The 15,170-nt window shown below is 44.2% G+C and overlaps 1 protein-coding gene across 3 annotated transcripts in view; it reads left to right on the top strand.

Moving 5' to 3' along the window:
• Positions 1 to 15,170, top strand: part of SVEP1 (sushi, von Willebrand factor type A, EGF and pentraxin domain containing 1) — a 538,231-nt gene that overhangs the window by 58,323 nt on the left and 464,738 nt on the right. For all 3 annotated transcript variants that reach the window (XM_030193745.1, XM_030193746.1, XM_030193744.1), the window contains exon 2: positions 2,510 to 2,765. In XM_030193745.1, the coding sequence (XP_030049605.1) occupies positions 2,510 to 2,765 (256 nt within the window). The remainder of the gene's footprint in view (positions 1 to 2,509; positions 2,766 to 15,170) is intronic.

Below are 15,170 nucleotides of genomic sequence, written 5' to 3'. Positions count from 1 at the left end.
CCATAAGGAAAAAAAGAGGTGATAGTTAATGAGTCTCTGGTGAGGCCCCATTTAGCATACTGTGTACAATTCTGGAGACCGCATGTATGGAAAGATATAAACAGGATGGAGTCGGTCCAGAGTGTGGTTACTATCTTGGTAGGCAGTTTCAGTCATAAAACATATAGAGGCAGACTCATGAACCTCAACATGTATACGCTGGAAAAGAGGCAGAGAGAGGGAATATGATAGAGACATTTAAATACTTCAGTGGCATCAATGTACAGGAGGTTAGCCTTTTTCAAATGAAGGAAAACTCTGGAATGAGAGGGCATAGGAAGAAGTTAAGAGGAAATACTCTTAGGAGGAAACTTAAGAAAATACTCCTTCATGGAAAGGGTGGAAGATGCATGGAATAGCTTTCTGGTGGAGGTTGTAGAGATGAAGACTGTGTCAGAATTTAAGAAAGTGTGAGGCAGGCACGTGAGATCCCTTAGGAAAAGTAGGAGTTAGGGTTAATGAGGAAGGGCAAACTGGATGGGCCATTTTGCCCTTATCTGCTGTCATGTTTCTATGATACTAAATCTGATCCATTATTAACACCATTGGACTGCTGGCAATAAACTGCTGCTATTTCGTAGAAGACCATTTGGGAATGTTGGCTCCATGTAACATTTTTTTTCATTGAAAAGGCATGATATCAGTGTAGTGTACTTCACTTACTACAAACATACTGTGACTGATATTCAGCTGGCGGCAAAGAGCATTTTTTTTGTCTACTGCCAACACTAAAACCAGAAAATCAGTGCTGGGATTCAGCATTGAATTTCCATTTTTTTAAAAACTGGCTATTGCATGACTAGTTAATATTCAGACGTAACCAGCCATGGGTTAGCGCAGTGGTTCCCAAACCTGGTCCTAGATGCACCCTAGCCAGTCAGGTTTTCAGGAGATCCACAATGAATATTCATGAGCTGGATTTGCATGCAATGGATGCAGTGCATGCAAATATCTCTCATGAATATTCATTGTGGATATCCTGAAAATCTGACTGGCTGGGGTGCCTGTAGGACCAGGTTTGGGAATCACTGGGTTAGTGCATGAAAGATAGGACAGCTATTTATGTGGTCCTACTTATGCGCTAAACCTGATTAGTTAGGTCTGAATATCAGGACCCCCAGAATATTCCAGAACACCTCTGGCATAGCTGGTGTTAAATTCGGTGCTAACCAGTCACTTTCAGTGAGGATGACTGGTTAAGTGCCGCTGAAAATGACTGGATAGCCATGACCAAACAAGTTAACTGGTTGGCTGCCATTTCTGGCCAGTTAACTTGTTTTGAATATCAGCTGGATTATATTTATTAGAACTGTCAAACTTTTCTTTCTAGATTCCAGTTCTGTTTAGTAGATTTAGGAAATAGCCAGACTTCTGTTGAGGCTGGAGATATGTGGGTCTCCTGAACAATTGTTTGGTGTCTTATTGGTGCTATCATACTGGGTCTTCCACTAATCACCAGCATATAACAACTGATCCCATTGCAATCTGTCCAGAAGCACATAAACTAACATAACATAGTTGCCTAGCTTTAAATCTACAACTAGAAGTCAAATCCAGTGGTGTTTACTTTTCAAATAAAGACTTTGGTGCTTATTTTAGAAGCCTAGTGTGTGTTTTAGATGTGCATTAATTGGCAGACATGTATGTTCTATACATGTCTTAATCCTGATTTTACAAAGCTGGGATATGTATGTGTACAGTTCCAAAACATGCATATGGCAAGAGAGCATGGTCACTGTGTGTTTTTGGTGGGACTAGAATGGGCTCAAAACATAGATATGTATTCCCCATTTCAGAAGAGGAATGCATGTCTATGTCCAAAAACGTCGAGATTTACACCTGGATTTGTAGGTTTTAGCAAAGTGCTCCTTTAGTGCTTCACTGAAGGGGATTAGAGGAGGTCACCCCCTTACTCCCACAGTGTTTCTTGTCTGTCTTTCTTCCTCCCAGCCTTCCCAAAAGAATTGGCAAAATATATCAGGGTCTGTGACAGCTTCAGCAACATAGACATGTATGTTTGTAAAATGGCTAGCATATACGTGTATGTGCCAGCATATAAACATGTATGTTATGAAATACCATCACATACATGTTTGTTGCTGTGTTGTGTCTGTTGACATTTTAGATGTTGATGCTTGTGAAATGGATTCTCCTTTCACATGTTACCGGTGCATAAATGTCTATTCATGGATGTATCCTGTTCTAAAGTACTAGCGAAACATGAGACATCCTGACTTGGATGCCTCAGTTCCTCTTCTGCCTATCCTTTCTAAAATTCTGCTACACATTCAATCAAATCCCTGACCCATGGTCCATGGCCATTATAGTTCTTTTATACTTTTCTCGTCTTTGCCGCATCTTCTTACCCTGGAAATATAAAAAGTCTGACTCATTGAGATTTAAATTCTAATCATCCAGGTTTGCTTAATATTGTATTTATCTGAGACATACTATTTATTTTTCATTACAGCAAATATTGCAGCACTCTCGTGGGAACTCAACAAAGGTAATATTTCTCATTACGGATGGCTATTCTAATGGAGGTGATCCTAGACCCATTGCAACCAGCCTGCGTGATCTAGGAGTGGAGATCTTCACCTTTGGAATATGGCAGGGCAATATACGAGAACTGCATGATATGGCCTCTCATCCAAAGGAGGAACATTGTTACCTACTTCATAGCTTTACAGAATTTGAGGCTTTGGCACGGAGAGCTCTTCATGAAGGTATTGCACCCTGCACCTGACATGGCTTCTGGCTAGTTAATATCATTCTTAGGAATGCAGTACAAAATAATTTGATACATGTATCAACATCTTTTCAGTTCTGCATGTAAACCATTGCTGGACTTCTCTGAAATTGACAAATGTTAAGGTGCATTTCACACAGAATGTTGAGATTAGAATTCAGAAGTTGAGGTCTAGACATGCTCAGTTCCAGCGGCATTTTACAAAAGGCTCTGTTGAAGGCAGAACCTTTTATAAAATACGTGAAAGGGCATGTACTCACTCTGCTGCTCCCCAGTATCTCTCCACACTTGTCCTTCCCTACACCCTTTCCCGTGCACTCCGCTCCATGGATAAATCCTTCTTATCTGTTCCCGTCTCCACTACTGCCAACTCCAGACTTCGCGCCTTCTGTTTTGTTGCACCCTACGCCTGGAATAAACTTCTTGAGCCCCTACGTCTTGCCCCATCCTTGGCCACTTTTAAATCTAGACTGAAAGCCCACCTCTTTAACATTGCTTTTGACTCGTAACCACTTGTAACCACCCACCTCCATCTACCCTCCTCTCCTCCTTCCTGTACACATTAATTGATTTGATTTGCTTACTTTATTTTTTGTCTATTAGATTGTAAGCTCTTTGAGCAGGGACTGTCTTTCTTCTATGTTTGTGCAGCGCTGCGTACGCCTTGTAGGGTTATAGAAATGCTAAATAGTAGTAGTAGTAGTAAAGGGCATGCAGGAGTACATGTGGATTTTCTAGCACACGCAGTGGGAGCAGCCATTTCTTGTCACTTGCAGCAGATGAATCCAGGAACTAGTAGGTTAAGTCCGCCTACCAGCAGGTGGAGATAGAGATAAACAAACTAAAGGCAGTGATGTCAGATGGCCAGCTGCTTCCTTAGTTAGTATGTCTCTATCTCAGCAGATGGTGGACAGCTTTTTCTCCAGCTCCTGGGCACAAGGCCTCCGAGGGTGCTCCTGGGCCGGTGGCCAGTTTGAGCCAGGGGTGGTGGACTGGTGGTGTCCCCTTTGGCAGCATACGCAGTTGCTGGGTCCCTGCTGCACCTCAAATTCCCTCTGAACAGGCCTTTGCTGTTCCTTTCCTTCCCTGTTTGTTTATGCCTCCTCACTAAAAAAAAAAAAAAAGAGAGAACCATAGAATTTATTTAAAAGAGAAACACAGAAGCACAGGGAAGTGAGTGGAGGAGTGGCCTAGTGGTTAGTGTGGTGGACTTTGGTCCTGGGGAACTGGGTTCGATTCCCACTACAGGCACAGGCAGCTCCTTGTGACTCTGGGCAAGTCACTTAACCATCCATTGCCCCAGGTACAAATAAGTACCTGTATATAATATGTAAGCTGCATTGAACCTGCTAAGAGTGGGAAAGCGCGGGGTACAAATGTAACAAAAAAAAAGTGTGTTTTTGCTGAGAGCAGGTTTGTGTTACTGCTGTCCGAGTCCTGTTTTCTGTTGCCTGCTTGTCTGAGCCTGCCTCGAAGTGGAGTCGGAGAGTTTTTTTCTTCGGCTCAGCTGTCAGTTCCCGTGCTTTCCTGGTCCGGGGTAAGTCCTTCTGGGTTCCTGTACGGGGGCGGGCGATGGCAGCAGAGGCGGTGAAACGCTGTTCCTGATGTGGGAAATGGCGTTTGGCGGCAGGCCTTTGCAGCATGGGGTGCACTGATTTGGCAGGACTCGACGGAGCGGTGCCCCCCCCCGAGAGCGTGCTTTCCTGCCTGGAGCCTGGTGATTCTCGCGCCATTTTGCAATCGGTCGTGGAGCCGGCTCCGATAGCGGTTTTGGGCAAAGCTTTTCTCCGCTGGTAGGGGAGTCGGGGGGGGGGGCTTCTTGCCTAATCCTTCTATTGGTTAATAACTCCCCCAACTTCTTACCCCTGCTGTAAGCAAATCTAGGTGGTTCCCGTAATGGAGCATGCACCCTCAGAATATGCCAATATTTATAAATAAGGGTGCGTATATTGCTCGCCGTAGATGAAAAAGGTAACACACATACTAACGGTGTGGTTACTTCTCTAGATTTGGGTAGTAATAACCATTGTCTGTCCGCATTTGCAGCTCTTTTATACGTTTTTTTTAACCACAGTCTGTGGATATCCTCATTGCAGAAATCGGGAGGCAATCCTCATTCTTGATCTTTAAACTGATTCCTCGTGGAACACAGCTGCTTCAACTGCAAAAACTGGGTAGTGGGTATATTGTCCCGCAGATGTTTGGGATGAAAGCTCGAATAATGCAGTACCATACTGCGATCAGTTTCTTTCCTATAAATAGTTGTATTTATATGTCCCTGGGTTAATGTAATGATAACATCCAAAAAGCTAATCTGGTCCTTATTCCATTGTGCTGTGAATTTGAGGTGTCTATCCACCTGATTAATATAGTCCACAAATGCCACAAATTCACTAGTTGACCTCTGCCAAATTACCAATATGTCGTCTATGAACTGTTTCCACAATAATAGTCTCTTCCTATATTGACTAGTATAAACATGTTTGTCCTCAAAGTCTGTCATGTAGAGGCAAGCCACAGAGGGGGGCCACTGTAGCCCCCATGGCTACCCCTTGTATCTGCAAGTAATACTGCCCCTCACATACAAAATAATTATTTTTGATAACCAATGTGCTCAAATCATTCAATAACTTCAACTTTTCCCTTGAAATACATGTCTGAGATAAAAAAATAATCAATAGTATCCAAGGCCCCTTCTTTGGTGTTGGTGTATAAAGCAGTAATATCCAGAGTGACCAGAATTACCGGTTTTGATTCTGGGATTGCACTGTTAGACAATAATTGAATTAAATGCATTGAATCCCTAACAAACAATACGGCTGTTTCAACCATAGGTTTCAAATAATGATCCACATACTGCGACAGGGGTTCCAAAAGAGACTTGCGTCCTGCACGGAGTGCCCTGGAGGTTTTTGAATCGACTTATGTATTTTGGGAACAAAGTAAATATGTGGCGTAATCGGATGAGATCTATATAAATATTTGTATTCTTTATAGGTGAGAATGCCATCCGATTAGCCTCCACTAAAAGGACAGCAACTCTGTCCTGAATCTTGGGAGTTGGATCACAAGAGAGATGTTCATAATAAGCTCCATTTGTGAATTGAGCATAAGCTTCGTCTAAATATTGTTTTTTATCTTGAACTACTATTGCCCCTTCCATTGTCGACTCTTTTAATGCCAAGAAGTAGAGTGATGCATTTGGGGTGCAAAAATACAAAAGAGACGTACCGGATAGGAGGGGAGAGATTGGTAAGCTCGGCTCAGGAGAGGGACCTAGGGGTGATGGTGTCTGAAGATCTCAAGGTGACAAAACAGTGTGAGAAGGCAGTGGCCACGGCCAGAAGGATGGTAGGCTGCATATAGAGGGGTATAACCAGCAGAAGAAAAGAGGTGTTGATGCCCCTGTACAAGTCATTGGTGAGGCCCTACTTGGAGTATTGTGTTCAGTTTTGGACGCCTTACTAAGGATGTTAAAAGACTTGAAGTGGTTCAGAGAAAAGCAACAAAAATGGTAGGGGGTTTACGTAGCAAGACGTACATAGAGAGACACTGCTGACGTAAACATGTATACCCTGGCAGAAAGGAGAAACGGGTGATATACGTAAGTACATAAGTAATGCTATACTGGGAAAATACCAAAGGTCCATCGAGCCCAGCATCCTGTCCCCGACAGCGGCCAATCCAGGTCAGGGGCACCTGGCAAGCTACCCAAACGTACAAACATTTTATACAAGTTATTCCCGAAATTGTGGATTTTTCCCAAGTCCATTTAGTAGCGGTCCATGGACTTTTCCTTTAGGAAACCGTCCAACCCCTTTTTAAACTCTGCCAAGCTAACCGCCTTCACTACGTTCTCCGGCAATGAATTCCAGAGTTTAATTATGCGTTGGGTGAAGAAAGATTTTCTCTTATTTGTTTTAAATTTACTACACTGTAGTTTCATCGCATGCCTCCTAGTCCTAGTATTTTTGGAAGGCGTGAACAGATGCTTCACATCCACCTGTTCCACTCCACTCATTATTTTATATACCTCTATCATGTCTCCCCTCAGCCGTCTCTTCTCCAAGCTGAAAAGCCCTAGCCTTCTTAGTCTTTCTTCATAGGGGAAGTCGTCCCATCCCCGCTATCATTTTAGTCGCCCTTCGTTGCACCTTTTCCAATTCTACTAAATCTTTCTTGAGATGCGGCGACTAGAATTGAATACAATACTCAAGGTGCGGTTGCACCATGGAGCGATATAACAGCATTATAACATCCTCACACCTGTTTTACATACCTTTCCTAATAATACCCAACATTCTATTTGCTTTCCTAGCCACAGCAGCACACTGAGCAGAAGGTTTCAGTGTATTATCGACGACAACACCCAGATCCCTTTCTTGGTCCGTAACTCCTAACGTGGAACCTTGCATGACATAGCTATAATTCGGGTTCTTTTTTCCCACATGCATCACCTTGCACTTGCTCACATTAAACGTCATCTGCCATCTAGCCGCCCAGTCTCCCAGTCTCGTAAGGTCCTTCTTTATGTGCAGGTTGCAGCTCTCGCCTGTTATCGGGGGATCGAGTTGGGTGCCTCTCTGGTGGTGCATCCGGATGTGGTGCGCTTTTTGCGAGGAGTTAATCACCTCCGGCCACCATTGGCTATTTCCGGATTGGAACCTTAGTTTGATCCCCAAGGCTATGCAGCGGGCGCTATTCGAGCCCTGGTGAGGGGCCTTGGAGAAAGACCTCACGTTTAAGTCTGTTGTTCTTGGTGGTGATGGCATCGGCGAGGTGGGTATTGGAGATTCAAGCCTTGTCGTAGAGAGATCCATTTCTTCGGTTCTCCGAGTCAGGTGTAACGATCCGTACAGTCCCTTCATTTTTGCCTAACGTCATCTTGGCTTTTCATCTCAACCAGCCACTCTTCCTTCTTTTCAATGGGAGGATTATCCGGCGGATTTTGTGGGGCTGCAGTCCTTGGATGTGTGGAGGGTGCTGCTCTGATATCTGTAAATGTCTAATGGTGTTCGTCTTGTGTACCCACAATCTTCAACCTAATGATGATACCACTAGCCAAACTCTTGGCCAATCAAAACCCCTACATATATGCCGATGACGTCACAATCTACATCCCGTTTAAGAGTGACTTAAACGAAATAACCAACGAGATCAACCAGAGCTTCCAGATCATGCACTCATGGGCGGACTCATTCCGGTTAAAGCTCAACACAGAAAAAGCCCAATGCCTAGTTCTCACCTCCCAATACAACACAAACAGTTACTCCACTATAACCACACCTCACTGCACACTTCCTATCTCAGAAAACCTGAAAATTCTTGGAGTCACCATTGATCGAAACCTCACACTCGATACCCACGTGAAGAACACAACGAAAAAAATGTTCCAATCGATGTGGAAACTCAAAAGAATTAAACCTTTTTTCCCAAGAAACGTCTTTCGCACCCTGGTACAGTCACTAGTAATAAGCCACTTGGACTACTGCAACGCTCTGTACGCAGGCTATAAGGAACAGACCATTAAAAAACTCCAAACAACCCAAAACATGGCAGCCAGACTCATCTTTGGAAAACCTAAATATGAAAGTGCGAAGCCCCTAAGAGAGAAACTACATTGGCTACCGCTCAAGGAACGTATTGAGTTCAAGATATGCACAACCGTGCACAAAATCATTCACGCAGACGCCCCACTCTATATGCTAAACCTAGTGGACCTACCGCCCAGAAACGCCAAAAGATCGGCCCGCAAATTCCTCAATCTGAATTTCCCCAGCTGCAAAGGAGTGAAATACAAACAGGCTTATGCTACGACCTTTGCATACAAAAGCATACAATTTTGGAATGCGTTACCCAAGGCCCTGAAAACCATGAACAATCTAACCAGCTTCCGCAAAGTTCTGAAAACACACCTCTTTAACAAAACTTACAAAAGTCACCCTCAATGACACAAATCATCCCCAAACCACCTAAGCACACCTAAAACACTTCTCACACAATCCACCCAACATCTGCCCATCTAAATCCTCTTTTACCTCAACTTATGATCTACTGAATTTAAATCATGTACTGACTTTATCATAACCTTACTCTGTAAGCCACATTGAGCCTGCAAAAAGGTGGGATAATGTGGGGTACAAATGTAATGTAATAATAATAATAATAATATCATCTTTTTGTGCTCCTTTTGGTTCCACATGGGAGCAATGTGGCGTCAAAGGTGACCATAGCTTGTTGGCTTAAAGAGGGGTTTCTTTGGCCTGTCTGTTGGCTGCTCGATCTCTGCCGGCGGCTCAGGCAACCTCTTGGGCAGAAATGAGTGTGTTTTCTCTGGAGGAGATCTCTAGAGCAGCTACTTGGGCCTTACTGTATACTTGTTTGAAGCATTACAGATGGGATGTGGCCTTGTGTGCAGATGCAGCATTTGGCGCTGCAGTGTTGTCTAGGGGTGTGGTGACTTCCCACTGTACTTAGGGATTGCTTTTTTACATCCCACCAGTTAATGGTTTTATCTGCTGCAGAGGATAATGAAGAAAAAATTATGTCTTACCTGATAGTTTTCTTTCCTTTAGTCGCAGCAGACGAATCCAGAACCCCACCCTTGCACCGCACTTTCTGGTGTGGTTGTGGAAAGGTGTCTCTGTTGTAGGTAGTCAGGACTGTTTTGTTTCTTTAAAAAAAAAAAAGAAAGGGAAAATGGAGTCCACGAAGAAGACTCTCGTCAGATTAAGACACTGTCCTTGACTTGATTCGGAGGATCACTATTGTCTGCTTTGATTCTGCATTTGTGAGGAAGGCTCTCAGAGGGTTTCCTTTCCTTTTCTTCTGCTTTGTAATGAGATATATATACTGCCTAATTAGGGTGCTGGCCTTCCTATGTCACCACTCTATCTCTGCTTGCTGGTAGATGGACACAACCCACCAGTTTCTGGATCCATCTGTTTCGACTCAAGGAAAGAAAATTATCAAGTAAGACATAATTTTTCCATTCACTCTGCCACTGTTTAGCTCAAATGACCTTGTCATTTGTACATTTGTTTTGGTCCCAGTTTCTCTTTTCTGCTTTTCTCTTGTCAGGGTCAACTGTCCATTTCAAATTTTATCTCCATGTCCACCATCCATATTCTGTTTCCCTTATCTGTCCTATCCAGCATTTCCCCCCATGTCCCTGTCTCTTTCCTCCCCCATTGTTAACTGTCTGCCCTCTGTATCCCTATTCCTCCCAATATGTTCAGCATTGTCCCTCTGTATTCCTGTCCCTATGCTCTTTTCATGCCTAGCATTTTTTTCTCTGTCTCTGTCCTATCTCTTGTCCAGTTTATCCCCCCTCTTTTCCCCTTCTCCTGTAGTCCCCAACCAGGGGTTAGTGTCTCTCCCTCTCTCTTCTTGCCTCCCCCCCTCCAGTGTGGCATTTTTCCTTTATTCCCTGGCCCCAGTCTCTCTTTCTTTTTCCTCTGCTCCCCTTCTCCCACTCTGTGGGACCAGCATTCCTCTCCTCTCCCCAGTCCTGTCTATCTCTCTCTCTCTTCCCTCCACTTCCCACCCCGGTCCGGTATCTCTCCCCCCTTTGCTCTCCCCCCCCCCCCATTAGTATGGCATCTTTTCTTTTCCCCCTCCCCTTCCGCATATCTGGAATTTTTCCCTCTGCCCTCCCCATGAGTCTTGACTCTTATTCCTCCCACATGTCTGGCATCTTCCTCTTTCTCCCCCACCACGTGTGTCTTATCTATCTCTCCCTGCTGCCCCCACATCTGTCTTCTCCCTCTCTCTCTGTCTCCTTTCTTTTCATGTCTGGCATATCCCCCTCTTCCCCCATATGTCTGGCACGTTCTCTCTCCTGCTGCTGCCCACAGTCCTTCAAATGTGTAAGCTGCTGAAAGTGAGGAAGACACACTGCTTCTCCTGGCTTCAGAGCCATCTCTCTGCAGCTGCCCCATTCAAAGGAAGTTGCTTCAGAGCAGATGGGACAACAGCAGAGGAAAGTCGGGACAGTTGGAAGAAGCGTGCTTTCCTTGCTGCCAGCGACCTATTGTGTTTGAAGGATCAAGGGGAAGAAGAGAGGAGGGAGAAATGCTGCTGAACCCGCAGGAGTCTGGGAATGAGGGGAGAGGTACATGGAGAACTGCTGACCTGAGTGCGGGGTGGAGAGGGGGAGGGAGAGATAACTGCCAGACCACAGGGAAAGGGAGACTGAAGGCATCCAAAAAACAGCGTTTCTGTTGCCGGTTTTAATGCTCTGCTGGCAGCTAGCCTGACCATTTGAAAACCGGTCAGGCCAGCTGAAAACAGGCCAGTTGGCAAGCCTGTTGGCAGCACAGTGTGTTACTCCTGCCGGACCATCATGCTGATCTCAGTCTTGCTTGTTAGCTCCCTTTATAAAGTGAATTGTTCTTTATAATGCCATGCTTCTTTTTGAAATACTTTTAATAAATCCAGATTCCTTAGCATCTGGGCTCTACTATCCTTGACAGTGAGTATTATCCCTTCCTGCCAACAGAGAAACTTAGTGACAACATCAGTACAAAGAGGCTATGCGTAGTAGAAAGCTGCAATTTTTCTCTGTCTCCAGCAGATGATAGGTTGTTCAGGCTGTCGCCCCTGGACTCTGGCCTTTGCTTCTAACCATGCAGGACTTTATTTCACAGCTTGCTTGAGCCTAATGGCCAGCTTCCACGTTCCTGGATCCATGTACTGAACCTGATTGAGCGATTAGTGCAGAGCACTGCTTCGCTGCCCCCAGTCATTGTTTGATGGTGACCACTGAGCCCCGCAGGGCCCTGCCATAGCGGGTGCAGGTCCCCATCCCTCCTCATAAGAACAGCCATACTGGGTCAGACCAATAGTCCATCTAGCCCAGTATCCTGCTTCTAGCAGGGGCCAATCCAGCTCGTAAGTACTTGGCAGAAACCCAATTAGTAGCACCATTCCATGCTACCAATCCCTGGGCAAGCAGTGGCATCCCCCATGGCCTTTTCCTCCAGGAACTTGTCTAAATCTTTTTTAAACCTAGATACGCTAACTGCTGTTATCACATCCTCCGCCAGTGAGTTCCAGAGCTTAACTATTCTTTGAGTGAAAAAATATTTCCTCCTATTTGTTTTAAAAGTATTTCCATGCAATTTCGTTGAGTGTCCCCTGGCCTTTGTACTTTTGAAAGAGTGAAAAATCGATTCACTTCTACTCATTCTACACCACTCAGGATTTTATAGACCTAAACCATATCGTCCCTCAGCTGTCTCTTTTTCCAAGCTGAAGAGTTCTAACCACGTTAGCCTTTCCTCATATGGGAGGCGTTCCATCCCCTTTATCATTTTGTTGCGCTTCTTTGAATCTTTTCTAATTCCGCTATATCTTTTTTGAGATACGATGACCAGAATTGAACATAATATTCAAGATGAGGTCGCACTATGGAGCGATACAGAGGCATTGTAATATTCTTGGTCTTATTTTGCATCCCTTTCCTAATAATTCCTAGCATCCCGTTTGCTTTTTTGGCCGCTGCCGCATACTGGGCAGAAGATTTCAGCGCATTGTCTACAATGACACCTAGACCTTTTTCTTGAGTGCTGACTCCTAAGGTGGACCCTAGCATCAAGTAACTATGATTCAGATTATTCTTCCCAATGTGCATCAATTTGCATTTGTCCACATTAAATTTCATCTGCCATTTGGATACCCAGTCTTCCATTTTCCTAAGGTCTTCCTGCAATTTTTCACAATCCGCATGTTTTTCACAACTTTGAATAGTTTTGCGCCATCTGCAAATTTAATCACCTCACTCATTGTTCTGATTTCCAGATCATTTATAAATATATTAAATAGCATTGGTCCCAGTACAGATCCCTGAGGCACTCCACTATTCACCCGCCTCCATTGAGAAAAATGGCCATTTAACCTAACCCTCTGTTTTCTGTCCAATAACTAATTCCTCATACACAAAAGGACATTGCAATCTATCCCATGACTTTAAAATTTCTTCAGGAGTCTTTCATGAGGAACTTTATCAAAAACATTCTGAAAATCCAGATACACTACATCAACCGGCTCATCTTTATCCACATGTTTATTTATACCTTCAAAGAAATGAAGCAAATTGGTGAGGCAAGACTTCCCTTGGCTGAACTCATGCAGACTCTGTCCCATTAAACCATGTTTGTCTACGTGTTCCGTAATTTTATTTTTTTATAATAGTTTCTACTATTTTGCCCATCACTGAAGTCAGGCTTACTGGTCTGTAATTTCCTGGAACAACCCAGGAACTCTATTTAAACATTGGCGTGATATTACATAGTTACATAGTAGGTGACGGCAGAAAAAGACCTGTATGGCCCATCCAGTCTGCCCACCAAGATAAACTCATACGCGCTACTTTATATGTATGTCTGACCTTGATTTGTATCTACCATTTTCAGGGCACAGACCATAGAAGTCTGCCCAGAACTAGCCCCGCCTCCCACCACTGGCTCTGCCACCAATCTCGGCTAAGCTTCTGAGGATCCGTTCCTTCTGAACAGGATTCCTTTATGTTTATCCCACGCATTTTTGAATTCCGTTACCGTTTTCATCTCCACCACCTCCCGCGGGAGGGCATTCCAAGTATCCATCACTCTGTCTGTGAAAAAATATTTCCTGACATTTTTCTTGGGTCTGCCCCCCTTCAATCTCATTTCATGTCCTCTAGTTCTGCCGCCTTCCTGTCTCCGGAACAGGTTCGTTTGCGGATTAATACCTTTCAAATATTTGAACGTCTGTATCATATCACCTCTGTTTCTCCTTTCCTCCAGGGTATACATGTTCACGTCAGCAAGTCTCTCTTCATATGTTTTGTAACGCAAATCCCACATCATTTTTGTAGATTTTCTTTGCACCGCTTCAATGTTTTTTACATCCTTAGCAAGATATGGCCTCCAAAACTGAACACAATACTCCAGGTGGGGCCTCACCAACGACTTGTACAGGGGCATCAACACCTCCTGCTGGTCACACCTTTGTCTATACAGCCTAGCAAACTTCTGGCTACGGCCACAACCTTGTCACACATTATCTGAGGACCTGAAGGCGACGAAACAATCACCCCATAGCAAACTTCTGGCTACGGCCACCGCCTTGCCACACTGTTTCGTCGCCTTCAGATCCTCAGATACTATCACCCCCAAGATCCCTCTCCCCATCTGTATATATCAGACTCTCACCGCCTAACACATACGTCTCCCGTGGATTTCTACTCCCTAAGTGCATCACTTTGCATTTCTTTGCATTGAGATTTAATTGCCAAACATTAGACCATTCTTCTAGCTTCTGCAGATCTTTTTTCATGTTTTCCATTCCCTCCGGGGTGTCCACTCTGTTACAAATCTTGGTGTCATCCGCAAAAAGGCAAGCTTTACCTTCTAACCCTTCAGCAATGTCACTCACAAATATATTGAACAGAATTGGCCCCAGCACCGATCCCTGAGGCACTCCACTACTCCATTCTCCAATCTTCAGTTACTACAGATTATGTTAACAACAGGTTACAAATCATTAAGAACAAGATCAGCAATTTCGTGTTTGAGTTCTTTCAGTACCCTGGGGTGTATGCCATCTGGTCCAGGTGAGATATCACTCTTTAACTTGTCAATTTGGCTCAGTACGTCTTCCAGGTTCACCGAGATTTCTTTCAGTTCCTCCGTATTGCCGGTCTTAAAAACCATTTCCGGTACAGGTAGATCTCTTCCATTTTCTTCCATAAAGACCACAGCAAAGAATTCATTCAATCTTTCCGCTATGGCCTTGTCCTCCCTGAGTGCCCCTTTTGCTCCTTTATGATCTAACGGTCCCACAGATTTCCTCACAGGTTTTCTGCTTCTAATGTATGTGAAAAAGGTGTTACTATGAAGTTTTTCTTCATATTTTCATTTATCCTTCTTTATCATTGCTTTACATCTAGGGATCAGGCGGCATCCAAGGCCTCCATTGCATGTTGGATTGAGGCAGCCAGGGCATCCTCGACTTGAGTGCAAATGACCTGGACAGAGGCCTGAGCGGTCTCCCCAGGGTACATCTCTTGGGCAGCAATGTGGTCGATACTCCACTCCGTTGTAAGCATTACAGACTGGATGTGTTAGCTAGAGCCCGTTTGGACTATAGCAGAGCTGTCAATCAAGCAGCCTTGTCTTTCCCCACCCTGTGAGTTCTGCTTGTGTACCTCCCACTTGTTAAGGATAGTACAACCCAGATGCTAAGGAAGATGAAATTTAATCATACTTATTAATTTCCTTTCCTTTAGTCTGATTGTACTATCCTGAGACCCACACTCAAAAGATTGTGGCTGTGGGACTCTTGTAGTTCTCTTTCTCGCCAGTGTTATTCCAAACAAACAAAAAAACAACCCAAGGTA

This window comes from Microcaecilia unicolor, chromosome 2 (assembly GCF_901765095.1).
Source record: "Microcaecilia unicolor chromosome 2, aMicUni1.1, whole genome shotgun sequence".
In the NCBI taxonomy this organism is placed as follows: domain Eukaryota; kingdom Metazoa; phylum Chordata; class Amphibia; order Gymnophiona; family Siphonopidae; genus Microcaecilia; species Microcaecilia unicolor.
The sequence above is the reverse complement of the archived record's forward strand: the minus strand, read 5'-3'. Positions and strand labels throughout refer to the sequence as shown.